Below are 17,832 nucleotides of genomic sequence, written 5' to 3'. Positions count from 1 at the left end.
TGTGGGCTTGTCATTGGCATAATGCACTTTTTATCCCTCCAGGCCGGGTTGTTGAGTCAAAATTCTAGTATTAACCACAAATGAATATGGGTATGTTCTTCATCAATACTTTATTCTTTTCTCTCAGCCCTATTTAAAATAAAGCTCAAAACTTTCTTTGAAGATGCAGTAAATGAATATCTTGCATCTGGTTTCTATTCTGTTGTCTTCAGTGTTTGTTCAACTTTTTTCCCAGATTGTTTAAATTGTTACCTCAACCCTTCCCCCCTTCTTTCTAGTAGAAACATGTTTCCCAAGCCTTTTCACTAAAGGGTTTCTTGGAATTTATAAATATGCGAGCTGCTGATATGTCCTTTGAGTGTGATTGATTTAAGATTTGTTTTATAAACCCAAAGTTCAGTTTAGATGTAAATGCATGATTGCACACTGTAGCACAAAATCTGTTTTCCATTATGGTGTGGTCTTCTATGTGTTTATTCAAGATGTACATTAAGATACATATCTTGTATCAATTACACTTGCATTTGAAGGATGTGCATACTGAAATTTTCTGATCCATATCAGTGATATAATGGAAATACTTGTGCAATATCCATATAGTATATCAAACTTTGATTTAGCTATTTTTCTTATGAAAACAGCACTATTTGCACTTATATCACTTCTCATCCAGTGACTTCAAAGCTATACATGGACATGAATTTTCTTAACATGCTTATGAGCCAAGATTCAGCAAATCCATAAGATGGAAAAAAATATTAGAAAAAATAAGTATGAACAGGGTACATGTCGAAAGGGGCTCAAGTAGGTATTGCAGCTAATCAGCTGCACTCTAGTGACCCTAATGCTACCTAACATGACCTCCAGATCAACCAGCACAAAAAGAGCAGTCATTTAGTGAACATCCAGCATCTTCAGCTGCACTGTGGCTTTGCAGGATATAGTCATTTGTCACATGTCTCGGCACACCGCATCTGAAATGGTTTGTAAGAAAGGCAAAGATCATTACAGCTGTTCTGCATACAGGAAAACAGGTTCAGAGTAAGGTTAAATGACTTGCTGGGGGTTGCCAAGCAGAGATGAGACTGGCATCCCACAGCCTTGGCTCCTCAGCTCCAACCAGTAATTAGCACCGATTCCCTAGGAACTAACGTAGCATAGAGGAAAACACATACGGCTGGATTTTGCTAGTGTTACCGCTGCTGTTCAGTACTTTTCAGTAAGCAACCATCAATCCTCTGTGGCCTGGTGTACATGTAAGAGAATTACATGTATAATTACACAAGAAAAAAAATATCATTTGCACTTTGTATTCACTAGAGAAATAGTGATTTTTCACTACCTACTTCTGGGTAGTGAATGTATGTATTCTGGTGCATAAATACATGAACTACATTTGATGGTCTCCAGAGTTCCATAAAAGCATGAGACATTAATCTATGTTGCATGCATGGGCTTAATTCTCTAAAATTACCCCATGCCATGGAGGTGGTGAAGGCATTAGTGGCACCCTTGTCTCTCCTGCTGTTTTCCCATGGCACTTTGTTGTTCTTTGCTGAGTGTTTTGCGGCTGTGGTATACGAGAGAGGTTGGAGCCTAAGTTTTTGAGGAACCTTTTAGGTAGGTTCATCGGACTTAAAACCTCAGTTCAAGACCTTGTGTTATGAGAAGATACCTCTTTACTGCTTTTTCTCTGTCAACATGCATGTCCGCTGTCTGGGACTTCCTGGGTAGCATTTAGCTATCTCAATCCAAGATGCCTTAATATTCATCATACGTAGGAGAATTGTTCCTAAGGTCTGAGAGTAGAAATTCACCAGTCAAACCTCAAACTCACTTGATGGCACTAAGTAGATCTTCTGATATTGTCAGAAATGCCCCTACACCAGGGCTGTCAAACTCATCCACCCTTACTGGCTGGTTAGTAGCATGGGGCTCGCCCCAGGCCTGACCTGGAGCAGGGAGACGGGCCACAGGCTGGATCTGGAACAGTGTCAGGTCATCTGGCCTGTGGGGCTGCCCATGAGTCTAGAGATTTTGTAGTGGGGTAGATGTCCATAGTGTTAACTGCCATGGGGCTACCCTGATACTAAATTTCTGGCCGCACAGGCCAGACAACAGTTCTGCACAGCAGATCTGGCCCATGTGCTGTATCTTTGACACCCATGCACTAGAGAATTACTAAGTATGACAAATAGCAACTGACACAGGATCCGTAATCCGTACAGGCACCCCCGTACATTGCTAGATCTAGTGAAAAAATTGCTAAGTTGGCAACATTGGGTTTGGGATCTTGGTTTTCTTAAGGATCTGTGTTGTTGTGTTAACCTTTCCTGTGTATAACCTCTCCAGTTTATAACCTTTAACAGCCACCCCCCTTTTTATCTAATTCCATAGAATCTATCTTCAAGCAACACATGGACCATATTAATAAAAATACAAACATTTCCGAGTTTGTCACACACATTACTGTCACACACATTAAACCAGTTAAAGTTTGAAAACAATGTGTGGCATCTAGGAGGTTTTAGAATAATAAAAATAACCATTCTTTCAGCATGTTCCTGTAATACTTGTGCTCTATCAAGAACCAAAGAACGAACCGTGTCATTGCCCGCAGCAAGAAACAATTAACTGGTAAATCTAATTCCCAAAGATAGAAGCCATGTGTTTTTATAGTGTCTAGCAAAACGGGGCCCAGGTTCACAACTGAAACATCTATATAGCTGGTTATCAACCCATAGCTTGGAAGCTACATGTTACCTCGAAAATCTCTGCTGTTGCTTGCGGTGACATAATTAAACTAAACCTTGACAGAGGAAAAACAAAGTATGATGTTGCCTGCAGCATGTTCTTTGCTCAATATTGTCATCCATGGGGCTGGGGACAGCTTGTAGGGAGAGCCTTGAGCAGTGATTCTCAGCTGAGGTGCCATGGCACCCTGGGCTGCCTCAAAATCCTTTTGTGGGTTCCACAGAGTGTCACACGGTGTTAGCACCATTACGTTTGCAAACGTGATTCACAGGTTAAACCCTGCAATTTCAAATAGAAATCCATAATTATGAACTTTCTGAGTTCTTTGCAACAGAAAAACTTGTCCATTACTTTTTGGTATTCTAGAAAAGAGTGAAAATGAAGAGCTGGCATTTTCCGAGGGGTGCCTCAGGTCTACTCAAAGGTGCCTCGTGTCTAAAAAAGGTCAAGAAAACCACGGACCTAGAGGTTGCCGCAATAATACTAATACTGCTAGTGTCAGCTGATGTTTCAATAGATTGGCTCTGCAATTCATCATCGCTCCCTCTAGTGGCTAGTAGCCACAGACAAAGCCTGCCAGCAGAAAAAGTTCTTTAGCCCAAGGAATGGTGTTTTGTGTGTCTAGCATTGAAAGGTCTATGCATGCTGCTCACAGAGTATGAGAGTATGGCCGTGGCCACATGCTAAATCATGATAGAATCCAAGAGAGGGCGAGGGCAGTGCCTGATGAGACCAAAGGGAATCAAGAAGAAATCCTTCACCACACTCGGCCTATGATCCCTGTCCTTGTGCTAGTGTCAATATAAACAAGAAGTATGTGACCAGTCTGTAAGAGTAGCACAGTGCTTGCTTTTAATCCAAATCCTTCAGATGGGGAAGAAGAATTTTTTTAAAAGGAAACAACTAGCAAGTCTTCTCTGGAAATCTTCTAGAGAGAAGCAGAGATCCAGTCTCAGTCGTACCAAAATCAGCAGGTGTTTTGCTGCTTGCTTCAGTAGGAGCAGAACTGAGCCTACATATACCAAGGAGAGGGCCAAACACAATGTCAGTTTTGAAGGAAAGCAGTAGTGATCAGTGGCATCAATGAAGCTTTACAGCAGTAAGGAGGATGAAGCAAAGCAAAACCAAGGACCTATGGGAAGAAACTGAGGTGATGAGGGGAACAAAAGAACAGCTGAAAAGATTAGGAACTAGAAAAGAGGAACAAATTCAGTCCTGATTCGGTCTTGGTGGGTCTTCTGTGAACTGAGTATAATTGGACCAGAGCTGCAGCCGGATTAGTCAGCTCCACAGTAAACATCTCATGTAGACGTGCCCAATGAGAACCAGTGGACTCCTGCTGCAAGTTTGAGATAGGCGAAGGGTGCATGCAGGTGGGCAGTGCCTAGGGAAGCTAGGTAGGTGTGAGGGAGCGGCGGCTAGGGGCAGCCGTGAACCTCCTAGCGCCCCCTACCGTCACGTTAGGGTGACGTAGCACCCTCAGAATCTCGCCCGCCACGACTTCGATGGTTAAATATATGATGTGGAGGCTGCCAGTTTCCCTAGTGGATGGTCTGGATGTTCCTGTCCCTATTCCCGACTGGGGTCTCTATGTGCGTCCCGCCTTAAGGGCTATGCGTGCCTCCAAACCTCCCCCTCAGCACGCCCCAAGCCTCGCAGCTGTTCTGGGGACGTTTGGATGGTCCCTCGCCCCTCGGGTGCCCTCGTTCTCTCTCTGGGGCCCCGGGGCTCCTCGCCCACCTGGCGCCTCCTTGGGTCGGGCTCCAATCTCTAGCCCGTTCCCGTGCCCTGGGCCTGTCTTATTGGCGCCCAGCAACTCGCTGGCGCCTCCTGGGTCTGACTCGCTAGCGCTGCTTGACACCGGCGCCCCTGGGCCGGGTTCTAGCCGGCGCCTGGCTAATTGCCGGCTCCGTCTTGGGTCTGGAGCGCTCTCGCCGCCCTAGTCTCGGCGCCCTTGGGCCGGCACACTCCCTCCGCCCTGATCTCGGCTCTATCGCCGCCCTAGTCTCTCGGCGCCCTTGGGCCGGCTCGCTCTCGCCGCCCTAGTCTCTCGGCGCCCTTGGGCCGGCTCGCTCTCGCCGCCCTAGTCTCTCGGCGCCCTTGGGCCGGCTCGCTCTCGCCGCCCTAGTCTCTCGGCGCCCTTGGGCCGGCTCGCTCTCGCCGCCCTAGTCTCTCGGCGCCCTTGGGCCGGCTCGCTCTTGCCGCCCTAGTCTCTCGGCGCCCTTGGGCCGGCTCGTCGCTGGCGTCTAGCTAATCGCCGGCTCTGCCTTGTGTCTGGGGTGCTCCCGCCGCCCTAGCCTCGGCGCCCTTGGGCCGGCTCGCTCCCGCCGCTCTAGCCTCGGCGCCCTTGGGTGGCTAGCTATGCCTGGCTATTCGGCCCCTCTCTGGGGCCTCGCCCCTCCGGGGCCTCTACCGCGCTCTCTGCGCTTTGCCCCTTGGGCTTCGTCTCTGCCCCGCTCCGGGGCCTTGCCCTTTCGAGGGCTGACACCGCACGCCTCGCGCCCTGTCTCTGCCCCGCTCCGGGGCCTTGCCCTCTCGAGGGCTGACACCGCACGCCTTGCGCTAGGGGCTCAGGCACTCGCAGCCGTGCCTGTCGCCTTGACCCCGCTCTGAGTCCGTTGGCCCAACACCGCCCTTATGGGCTGGGGTCTGTAACCCCGCACACCGCGCCTCCCTGGCGCAATACAGTGCCCTGCGGCACCGACAATAGTGCCCTGCTGGCAACTGTGCCCCTACCGGGCACTGGGAACCCCCAAGCTGTTGGGGAGCTCCCCTTGAGGCCTCCTCGCTCCCCTACAGCCTCACCCGGTCCTCCGGTGTAAACTGTAACGTAAACTCAAGCCCTCTGGCTACAACATAAACAGAGGCTCCACACGCCTAACAATAACTCCAAGCCCTGCCAGGGCTCTCAGTCCTACCTCCAGTCAGGGTGATCTTGTTCCCTGCATCATCGCAGCCTGTTAGTAGAGTAAGGCTGCGACCACCAACTCAGGCCACTCAGCTTGAGCCGCAGAGCTCCTGCTCCTGCAGCAGCCAGAAGGGAACTGTGTGGCAGGCTCTGGCCTAAGCTGTTTATAAAGGCCTGGCCCTGCCCCCTTCCGGCCAGGTGACCCACTTGGTTGCCCTGGCAACCAGCACCTGAGCTGCCTGAGTGATTGGCAACTCTGCCAATCACCCTCACAATCACGGGGCACCTCTGTGACTCCGTGACAGTAGGACAGTGCAAAAAGGTGCACAGTTCACCCAAAAGATAGAACACGTGTATTCCTGCTGAGCGGTCCCTAGAATAAGTTTTGCGTATTCGTTCTCCAGGTGCAATTTGTCCACCTGAAAGTATCACTGAACATGCTGAATGAGCCACACCAATGGAATGAAATATGACAACTCAAGGCTGGGTGTTTTCCATACTGAATGGTGCTGGCAACCTGTACGCAAACAAGCCAAGAGCCCATTTATATCATTTCAATAAATCGTACAAAGTACTGCTAGCAATACTAGCACAGACGCAAGGAAATACAGAGAACTTTTCCTGTTGGACACCAAGTGCTCAGCACTCCCATTTTAATCAGTGCCATTGGAGTACATTCAATATCTGATCAGGATCAGAACCTGGTGTATGAATTAAAGATGGAGAAGTCTGATCCTGCATTGCTACCTCACACAAAGCTCCCATTTCAGTCAGGGTGGGTTTGCCTGAGTAAAAACTGCAGGATTTGGGGCTTGGGTTGCAAAATATCAAGGAGTCGGTGAACTGTTGAGACTTCCAGGTTCTAACGGACTACCAAAATCATTTGGATTTTCTAGCGGTGTCTCAAATATGAAAAGGGACTGTGTTTGTAGAGGAAGAGGGGGCGTGCTGGGAGGTAAGAAGGATGAATCAACACCCAAAGTACCACTTTAAAAGAACTCAATTCCTGTTGGAATCAAGTATACGTAGTGTTCTGCATTCTCAGTTTTCACCGATTTCCCCCCCCCCGATAAATTTCCTGATTTATTTATTTATTTATTTATTTTTCCACAGATTTCATAGACATCAGGGCTGAAAGGGACCTCGGAAGATCATCGAGTCCAGCCCCCTGCCCAAAGGGCAGGAAGTCAGCTGGGGTCATAGGATCCCAGCAAGATAAGCATTCAATTTTTTGTTGAAGGTGTTCAGTGTAGGTGCTTGAACCACCTCCGATGGCAGGCTGTTCCAGACCTCAGGGGCTCGGACGGTAAAGAAATTCTTCCTTATGTCCAGCCTGAAACGGTCTCACAGTAGTTTATGACTGTTTGACCTTGTCATCCCTTGGGGCGCTCTGGTGAACAAACGTTCCCCCAGATCCTGGTGGTCACCCCTGATAAACTTACAGGTGGCCAGATCACCCCTGAGCCTACGCTTTTCCAAGCTAAAGAACCCCACGGCTCAGAGCCCGTCATCGTAAGGTCTGTTTTCCTGACCTCTGATCATGCACGTGGCTCTTCTCTGGACTCTCTCAAGCTTCTCCACATCCTTTTTGAATGGTGGAGCCCAAAACTGGACGCAGTACTCCAGCTGCGGCCTCACCAAGGCCGAGTACAAGGGGAGAATGACGTCCCAGGATTTGCTTGAGAAGCATCTATGGATGCAAGCCAGCGTTTTGGTCACTTTACTAGTCGCAGCATCTCATTGCAGGCTCATGTTCTTCTTGTGGTCAATGATGACCCCCAAGTCCCTTTCTTCCATAGTGCTAGCCAGCGTAGCGCTGCCGAGCCTATAAGGATGCTGCAGGTTTTTCCTCCCAAGGTGGAGAACCTTGCATTTTTTGGTGTTAAACACCATGAGGTTCTCGTCCACCCATTTGCTGAGCCTGTCCAGGTCAACCTGAATCACCCTCTTGTCTTCTGGCGTGGATGCTTTGCCCCAAAGTTTGGTGTCATCGGCGAACTTGGCCAGTCCATTTCTGACTCCAGTGTCCTCATTATGAATGATGTTGAACAGTATGGGTCCAGGTCGTTCAGTTTTTACTGATTCACACCTGTTTTCCAGTTCAAATCCCTGTTAACCAGTATGAGTTATTCCCCACTTGTGCCAGGGATTTGAACTGAAAAACGGGTGGTGCTGGTAAGATAAACGTGTCACTGTGCTAGTTACTTGAGGCATAGGTTTCTGGCCTGGCTAGGTCCTTTCTGTAGTCCCCGCCTTCCTCCCTCCCTCCCTCACCAATGATTTTTCCAATTTAAACTGATTTTTTTTCTTTTTCTTTCTTTTATCCTGATATGATCCTGTTTTTTATGTTTCAAAAACAAACCCCGAAAAATTCTTGGATTTATTTATTTTTTAATAAAAACTGAGAATGCGGAACTCAAAGTAAAACGGTGGTCGAGACTCATAGTAGAGATGGATATCTGTTATTAAACCAACAAGATTTTTGAAGGAAAAAAAATTAATTGCAAGCTTTTGGGCACAAACACCCTTCATCAGACATTGGAGAAAAGATTGGAAAAGTTCTTCTGGGTAGAAATTAAAGTTCATGTTTCACAGGATTTCACAGAGGGGTCAGTAGATGGGAAACTCCTCTGGGCAGTCAGTTCATAGCTGGTAAGGAACCTCTCATCTCCTGTGAGGATCTGTGATGACTGAAATTACCTTGAAACAAAGGCAGGATCTCAGGTTTCAGGTGGTCCCAGTTGCTTCCTGCTTGGGCAAATATGAAGATTTAATTAAAAAAAAAAAAAAAAGAGGAGCTAAAATTCACTCTCTTCCATGTGTCAGGTATCCAGGTTGTAGCTGTATTGGTCTAGAGGAAAAAAGGCAGTAAGTATACATTTTGTTCAGCCCTACAGTCTGAAAGTTTAAAGCTAAAACCACTCCTTGCACGAAGATGCTCACGGAACGTATTTTGAAAACCTAAAGCCAAGCCTCGCTGTCCTTCCCCACACAAAGGTCCCTTAAGTATCAACTGATGCTGAAGAGTGAGCCATGCGTGACATGTTAGTCACATTTCCTAATGCACCACCGAAAGATTGTCGGTTGCCATGAGAACCTGTATGGAGCAGAATGGCAAAATGTGGCTCAGCCGTCACTTCTGTACGCAATGCTGCTGCCAGCTCTGTGGCTAAGAAAGAACCATCACTAAAGTGGGATGGAAACTAATACTTCTATGGTGGAATAACAATCAGTAAGAGGATTTGATTGTTTAAAGCTACACGTTAGCTAGCACAGGGAGCTGTCAGCTATGCTTCTCTTCACCAGCCGATTTTCTTTGCACCCACCTAGAGTGAGGGTACCTACTATTTTATAGGTTTGTCGCCAAAGCCTTTTGCATTGCTCCTGCTACTCCTGTCACACCGGCCCTATGCCAGTACCAGATTGTGCCACGCAGAAGCTTGAGTATCCCTTCTGGTAGATGGGTGACTGAAACCACATTCTACTTTTGCAACCTCTTATCGCAGCACTTTTAACTGCCAGGTCCCTAGTTCCACCACTGGAAACCCCAGTGGACCCTTCTCCTTTGTTTAAATACATAGTACGTTGTTTCAGGTAGCTGAAGCCTTATTTTGGTTCTCTAGGAAATGTCTTTCAATACCTAGTGAAAACTTAGGAAAAATGACTCCCACAATGCAATTTAAAATTGTCCTGCAGGAACCGTTTTTTCCTCAGCTCTAAATCCAGCCTTCAGCATGTCTTGAGTTATGAGGTTGTCCAGACCTCTACTAGAAGACCAGGGGAGTTTACACCAAAAGACATAAACAAGTCAACAATAAAAAATACCATTTATCTCCTTTTCCTTCCAAAATCTCTTGCTCCAAAGTTCATTGTGTTCTGTCTATGAAGCAAAGAACTGTAATATAAATTACAACACTCGGGGCCAAATCCTGAAGTTCTTCCTTTGTGCTCCGTCCTTATTCAGCCAAAACGCACAGAAACTTTATGTTTTTTTCCTTTCATTTGAATAAATTCTGAAAAATAAGTAAGGGCTATGGCACTGAAATATTAGGTGCTATTAGCTAATCAGTCTTTTACTAACCTTGGGGAAGTAATTTAAACCCTGTTTCTCAGTTTCCTCATCTGAAAAATATATGTAAAACTTTTCAAAGGTAAGTTTTTTTTGTTGATTAATAATAGTATCAGCTCAGCAGATCTACGTAGAAAGTAGAGTTTATTGGAAGATTTAATCTAAGCATATTACATTTTAAAGAGAAAAGGACAGATGTGGCGCAATGCAGATTGCGGGTCCCAGCAGTGGGAAGTTTGCAAAGAGAAGCTTAGCAATACAAGCCGTCTGGCCAAGAGGTATGGAAGATATAGTTAATGCAGGCCCAGAAATGGACAGCACTGTCCAGGAAAAGCACTGGTGTGCATCAGGGGCACAAGGTAGCAGAGTGATGTTTTACATCAGCATCTCTCTCAGATGACCTCTACTAGCAGAGGCACCACAGATGCCCAGCTGGATTATGGGTTGGGAACAGGCATTGTTCTTGTGCCTCCATAAAATTATGGTGGCACGAAGGCCAAGCAAACAGACACCTATACCCTTTATTGCACCATAAATGCCCCAAATTTGGGGCTGTGACAAAGGTGGTAATAGTTTCTCCCACTTGATTGCAGCAGACATCTGTTTGCTTTATGGTGCGAGAGTGCAGGCAGCCCAAAGCCCAGACACCACAAGCAGGCAGGCGTTTCCTGCTTGAGATGCCCAGTCCTGTGCACCCCAGGAATTCCCATGCAGGATTGGGCCCCTCAAGCCCCAGGAACACCTGCCTGGCTTTCCCCTCCTACAGAGATGTGCCCCAGCCATCTCCAAGGTGGGTGTCTGTAAGCAGGGAAGACATCACCTGTTATTCCACAGAATTGGGCCCTGGGACAACAGGCAGCGTGTTTCACCCAATGAAGTGGATCAGCTGTCCTGACACAGAGAATCTGCTTTATTTAGCAATGTCTGTTTATATCCTTAAAGAAGTGCCCACAGTTTTGGCTTGGCAGGCCAGATGCATGACACAGGGTTGGTCCGCAAGCCAAAATGGGACCTGTGGTACCCCAGAGTGCTGGAATTGGGCCTCACAGCCTCATGTTGCCACACAGCCTCCACCCAACTGGAGCCCAATTCCGGCTGGGCAGGGGCTGCCGGGGTCCCTGGGATTTGATCCCAGCACATGGCAGCTGGGTGGAGGGAGCACAAGGCCCCAGTGCCTAGCTGGAATTGGCTTCTGGGGACCCCACACCCCCCACCTCTCCCTCCTGGCCCCTGTGCACTGGGATCAGGTCCTGCATGGCCCTACATGCTTGATTTAGCACATGGATGGCTGGATGGCACACTACCAGGGCTGAACCTACCTTACAGGGGTGGGTCATCCCACTTACCTGTTTTTAGTTTTCAAGAGAGATGAACCTAATCTGGAAAATTTGGATGCTGACTTTAGCTACTTCTGAATGCAGTAGCATTCAGAGTTGGTTTTGTTTAGGTCTATACATTAGGGACTGTTAGCAAAACTCAGCTGTTCATGCAGAGTCCAATTTCAAGCCTGCCTGGAGAATGGGGTGCTTGATTCTGGGGTGCTGTTCCAGTCCCATTGTTAATTTTCCAGCTAATGAGGTCTGGAAAAAAAATTCAAAATAGCCAGCATTGCAATTTGGCTAAACTCACAGCTACTAACCATACTGCATGACCTTGTCCTGTCAGCTTCCACCATTATTTAAAGCTCCTTTGGGGTCCTGCTGGGGACCTCATCTCTCTCCAAGTTTCCCTCCTCCACGGGGGATTTCTCCTGATTTAACAAAGCGTTAACATCCAGCATGAATAATCTGGGATGTTTGCCTCCCACTTACACATACACACATGTCACATTTAGACGTCTGAACTGAATTGAACTGTGGACCTTGTGAACTGAATTCATTCAATTTGCCCAAATTCAATTTGCCCAGCAAATGCCTTGTTAAATCTTCAGTGTGTTACTCTCTGGGTTGAAAAATAGTTTATTTTTACAAGGTCATTAGCCATTTTCTGGTACTTAGACATGCAGAAGCAGATTCAAGTGGCAGGGGGGAGAGTGTAAAATACTATAGCCCAATGGCAATCAAGTCTACCATGCCAATTTATGCCCACTGAGTGCCTGGCCTAGTTTATTCTCATTTCTTGCTAAAGTTCTCAACTGTTGATGATATTTCAATATAACCCTTATCAAACAGCACCGTTTATTTAATAGATTTTAAGAGAAGTCATGACTATAATGATCTGATCTGACCACCTACATCATACAGGGCAGAAAACTTCACCCAGTTATTCCTGAAATCCCATTATCTTCTGGTTGAGCTGCAGCATATCTTATAGAAATATTTCCTGTCTTGATTGAAGGACTCCAATTGATTGAAAATATTTTTCCCTTTTGCCACCAGGGCTTCCTCAGTTTTCCAAATTAAGCATTTGGAGAGTATAAGCAGGAGATTTCCCTACGTGGGCAACCCAGCTAAACCCAACTTGTTCTGTCTCTCTCATAAACCTAGCGTTTCTGCTGACCCAGCCCGGCTTCCACCATTCTCTCCAGGACAAGTTTCTCTACTATTTATGCCAGAGCCTTTTCCTCTGCTGCTCTGTCCATCAAGGAGCAGCCTTGCTCTATTTCTCTGCCTCATCACCCTTCTTTCTTTCTCACCCGAAGGGATAAGAGAGTGTTAACTCTCAACCTGTATATTTTATACAGACGATTCTATAAAACATTTTTGGATGCAGTTACTATAAAAGATGCTGTACAAAAATGTGGAACAAATCCTTCAGTTCTTACTGAAGTCAGCACTTGCTAATGTACACCCGCTGCAGTGCACTTATCGTGTACATATTACACACGCACTGATGCACAGAATTCATGGACTATAAAATGGATAAGTGCAAAGTCAGATCTTCATTATGTTTACAATGCTATATACACATCTGTAAATTTATGGATTTAGCACCTATTAATAACTAAAAAGACCAGCCCCAACACAGGGTAAGTTTTTGGCCATAAAAGGCTGGGTGATATCATTTCTTTTTCTGCTGCATTCACTTACATTGATCATTACCAGAGCACGTTGCCAGGCTCAAGGTGTTTCAGTAGACAGAACGCTGGCTCAGATTGTAGGGTTTATTCCCATTATTGCTACAGACCGACTGTGTTAATAACTTGGGCAAGTCCATTCTGTTCTCAGCACCAGTCTCCCCTTCTGAAAAGTGGGAAATATATTATTTCATACACACCTCTGCAAAACAGTTTGAGATTTTTGTAAAGAAAAGTGCTATTTAAAGGCTAAGCACCATTATTGCAGGTTCTGATTAAGGAAACCATGAAAATATACTTAATTTGCATCAACATGTCCAAAATTAGGCATATACTGTAATGGTCTTTCCAAAAGCGATCCAGTCTGCAGTCATGTGTTTTTAAAACAAATCATTTAAAATACATTGATGAAAGTAGAGTTAATGTTAAAAAAAGGGAAGAAAAACTTTGAATTAATAAAGATTTGGCACATGCAACTGTTACATGCTACATTTTATTCTAATGAAAAGGGCGTGTGGTTGTACACAGAACTTTTTGATTAGATACATGCAACAGAAATTAGGGACTCCTTTAAAGAGCCTTGGACAGTATGGGGTTGGAAGCCGCTTAGTGTTGTCATCAGAAAAATCAAACTCTCGTCTGAGAGCCAGAGCACTTCCCCTCTCACTCCCCCTCCCATATTTGTGTATATTCGGAGAGTCAGGCTTAGTTTGTTCATAAACTCCAGTTCCTGGGCGGACCCCACACACAGCTGGATTTGAAACAGCTGGATCCGCCTTCCCTGTAAGTTTAGCCAGAAACTCCACAAAACCAGGAGTCTTGGGTTGATAGGAAAAACACAGGAGACTGGTCGGACTGGTGGAGGATGAATTGATCCGAACTGTGAAGCTGGATTTCCAGTTGCTGGCAGAAAATGGATTACTGGAAGAGACTGGGTCTGATTTCCCTACTGCTGCTAGCCTTCTGTAAGTAGAAAAAAAAAACTTCTGGTAGGCAATGTTAAGAAGCATATTCATCGCGGTCATTTGTTTTTCCTTTCTCCAGCAGATAATCTTTGCGTTCTCCCTTGATAGTGATTAGCTGGAGGGTTGAAATCACTGAGAATACAGTATAAAATTCTGGTAGGAATGCTGGCTTGGAAATCAGCTGTATATTTCTCTTATAAAAACTGGTAAACGTTGGACTTGGTGTATGTTTCTGCATACCTTCTCAGAGCTGCTCACAGATGTCAGTGTTTATGGTAGGAAAATATATATAGGTCAGCATTGCTTGTTGGAAATCTTTATTTTATTGAAGGAGATTAAAACCAATTGAGGTACACTGCTGAATGATCTGACTGCAACAGTGTCCAGATGCTCAGATGTAGGACTTCTATCAGCTCCACTAAAGATGCAGAATTAATCAGTCTATTTAAGAGGAGGTTAAAAACTGTCTCTGCAACAACATCTGGTTATTCAGCAACCCCTTCCAGCCCTGACGTAAAGATTTCTTTGTAATAAGTACTCTGTTTAGCTTTCTGTAGTACTTTGTTAATATTGCAAATAACCCCCCGCCATCCAGGCTTGAAACCATGCCCTTCTGTGTTCTAATCTTGTGTTTATATCTTTATGATTGCTCCATAACAGGGGATAGGTTTGTATATAAATGGACATTACGTCCACGTCCACTAAGTATGTATGCATGTCTCTCTGTATATACAATGCCAATATATATGTATACATTCATATATCTATATATAGTGCATATTTATATATTCACACAGGCACTGGAACATTCTTACGGTGAAGTCTTTTTTTTTTTTTGTTAAACACAGACCAGTTTCACTCAATGTGTGATGTTACACTGTAACTGGAAATGCTCTTTGCTTCGTGCAGTGAAGCTCTGGGATTGTCATTTCGCTTTATTTACACCTAAATGAGCTGACTGGTGATGAGCATCCATGTACAAGTTCTCAACAGTAAAAGGGCATGAAATAAGATGACTGATAGAGAAATTGTGTATGTACAATTGTGGTGCACAGTGCGATGGATGACTTTCACAGAGCAAAACAGAGGAAGTGAAAAGGTCAAGTCAGAGAAGTATTTTCAGAGCCTCTGAAAATGTTACCTGTGATATCAATGCTGGTCTGACGGATCAAATGGTAACTGCTGCTCTGAAGATTAGGGGGAGGGATGATGCACTGGGAAGAGACTGCTAAGATAATCAAATTTGAGCAAAACTAACTGAAGTACCGAAGGGTATTATTTTAAGCATAGCATGGGGTTGTTTTGGGGTAAGAGAAGAGACCACTAATTATCCTTGAGAAATGCCCAGTTTTGAACTTCTTTAACTTATGGTTTCCCTCTTTCAAAACGCAGGCTTTAAATCCAAAAAGGCCCAAATCAAATCACAATGTCATTACAGAGATCATCTGAAATGTCAAGTGACCAAAAACAATGAGTGTTAATTTTAGCTAATTAAACATCTCCATATTTTAGCCAATTAAACAGCTCTGTATTTTGATCCGTACTGTCGTATTGCAGGGGGGAAAAGTCTGTTTTACTGGATTTAACTGTACAAGATCTTCAAAATATCATAAGTAGGTGCCTAAATCCTATTACCTTTCAAAAGGAGATGGGCACCTAATTCCCTTAGGCTCCTTTTAAATCCCCAGCCCTCATTACCAAAGTGGATTAAAATATGCATTTGATTACTTTTAAAGTAACAAATACCTAAATGTATATAGATTAATGTCTAAAGGTCATTTGAATTAGCCATTTAGCAGCAACCAGAAAGTAATTTGTCTTAGTTGAAATGATTTTGATGCCTTCTTAGTCATATCGGAAAGAAAAATGGCCTGGGTTCTGTCTCAGTTACACCAAAGTAATTGCTAACTGCAATGCTCCTGTAAGGCTTTGTTACTGTCTTTAAGTACTCCAGATTTTCACCAGTACAACTGGGAATGGAATTGGGCTGATTCTCTGCTTCCAGCAGCCCTTTTCATACCCCTTTAATTGGCGATTTGTCTGAATGATCATCTGATAATGTAACAGGCTGCTTGAAAGACTCTAGTTTGATGCATAGTTGAGAATACAGTAACAGGATGGCTTTAATTCTCACTAGTCAGTTATACAAAGACACACCAGATTCTCCTTCAGAAAATATTTATCCTTAATACTTTTTCCTGTGGTTGTTGCTCCTGATGAGCTGCATGGCAGCATTTTTTAAGCTGAACATGAAGACAGGAAACTGTCCTGTTGTGTTTCAACACAAAATCTGATTATAGAATATGTTTTTACCTTCAGTGAGCCTGGGTGTAGGAAGACTAGAAATCCATTTGTACACAGAGCTGGGTCTATTCTGGTGTCCACACTTCCAAAACAAACTAAAAAGGGATCACAAAAGGGCCACATGAATTATTTAAGGGCTAAAAAAAAACCCCTGCCTTCCAGTGAGTAACTAAAAACTCAATCTATTTAGTTTATCCCAGAGAGAGGTAAGAGGTGACCTAAGCAAATAAATACTCCCTGTGTAGTATAAATATGGCATAGGGAGGAGGTTTCTGATAGCAGAGGCCTTTTCACTCCAGCAGGCAATGGCACCATAAGATCCAAATGCTAAAAACTGAAACTGGGCAAATTCCTGTAAGGAATAAGGCACAGCTGTCTGAAGGGAGGGCAATTGCTGAATGAAACAATTTCCCTAGTGCTGTGGTAGATTACTCATCACTTGAAGTCTTTAAATCAAGACTAGATGTTCTTCTAAAAAATGAACTGTAGCTCATCTAGGCGCTCTGGACTCAATGCAGGGATTTTATGCCTGTATTACGTAGGAGTTCAGATAAGATCATCATTATAATCTGCTCTGGCCTTAAAATTCTATGATCTTTTTCTCAAAAATAAACTCTTATATCTGTGCTGATCTGAAAACTTGCAGGTTTTTCTCAAGCTTCAATAAGATGCTGATAAATAGGACTTTGACTGGGCCAGCACATAGTGGTATGGTATACTGCATCCGAAGTGGCATCTTGCTCTCTAGCATGTAATAATTTAAAAATATATATCCCAGCTCTGTTGCAGTATGATTGTTCGGACGACCTTGAACACACAAGCTGAGTGTAACTGGAATAGCAACATCTCAATGTGTCTGCAGAGTGGGAGGAAGCTAGAGGAGCCCCATTGGGCATCTGAGTCTCCAAGGAAGTCAAGCTCAAGAAATCTAGCAGGGACCATGAACCTCATCAAGCAAAGCCTATGGGTATACTTGAAACCCCTGGTGAGAAGCTGAACTCAAGGCTTCCAAAGGGCATGCACAGTCATCAGTTGAACAGCTGCACAATCTAGAGACCCACTTCTCAGCTGTGTGGAGCAGAACTTGTGGGTTGTGCTCAGAAGAGTATCACTGCCCTCTCCCTCCTCCCAATCCAGCTCCCAGTGGTACCATCTGGGATGCATTTGCTCCCAAGACTCCCACAGAATTCACAAGTATTTAAAGTTCCTCGGGCAAAGCAGTTTGGTTCTAATTCTGGATGATCTCTTTTTGAACAGACCCACAGCAGCTGCTTGTTGGACATAACACAGAGTATCAGAGCACATACTTTATTCTCAGTAATAAATGCACATGAGAAACCCTGGCCTTTGATTTCAGGGATCCCTGACCCACCCCAGGTTCCTCGGGCTACTTTCTGAAGAGGTGGGGCTCCTGTGGCAACTGAAGATAAAACCTGATCTCCAGTTAGCAGGCTATTGAGAGTTTTTTGTCCTTGAGTTAGTTACCAGTTTACATGACAACACCCTCCCATGCTCGATCCCATGCTAACAGGGCTCTTAGTCAAGTGGTTGAACCTCTAAAGCATGCAACAAGGACAATCGAAGTATGAAAACCAGTAGGTGCCATCCTGCTTTAAAGTCAAGGAAGCAGGGCTTGGGTAACTACTTTCTCTTTTAAAACACATTGAGGTATATAGTCAAGATGGTTATTGTACCTTAAACAAGTAGTATCAACATAATTCCTTGATTTAACCAGACAACCCTGCCCCCCAGACCATTAAGGGCAACTTTTTGGAAGGCATGCCACAGATAAGTCCTGGACCTTCTCAGACTGCCA

General features: G+C 44.8%; 1 protein-coding gene across 3 annotated transcripts in view; it reads left to right on the top strand.

Moving 5' to 3' along the window:
- Positions 1-17,832, top strand: part of LOC149867692 (TGF-beta receptor type-2-like) — an 80,418-nt gene that overhangs the window by 4,813 nt on the left and 57,773 nt on the right. The window contains exon 1 of one of the 3 annotated variants that reach the window (XM_090045960.1): positions 13,378-13,712. The exons of the other annotated variants lie outside the window; for them this stretch is intronic. Coding sequence (XP_089902086.1) covers positions 13,661-13,712 — 52 coding nt within the window. The 5' untranslated portion in view covers positions 13,378-13,660. Of the gene's footprint in view, positions 1-13,377; positions 13,713-17,832 lie in introns of those variants that run through there. 3 annotated transcript variants of the gene reach the window in all.

Source organism: Crocodylus siamensis, chromosome 4 (genome assembly GCF_052110815.1).
Source record: "Crocodylus siamensis isolate JL-2025a chromosome 4, ASM5211081v1, whole genome shotgun sequence".
Lineage (NCBI taxonomy): Eukaryota > Metazoa > Chordata > Crocodylia > Crocodylidae > Crocodylus > Crocodylus siamensis.
The sequence above is the reverse complement of the archived record's forward strand: the minus strand, read 5'-3'. Positions and strand labels throughout refer to the sequence as shown.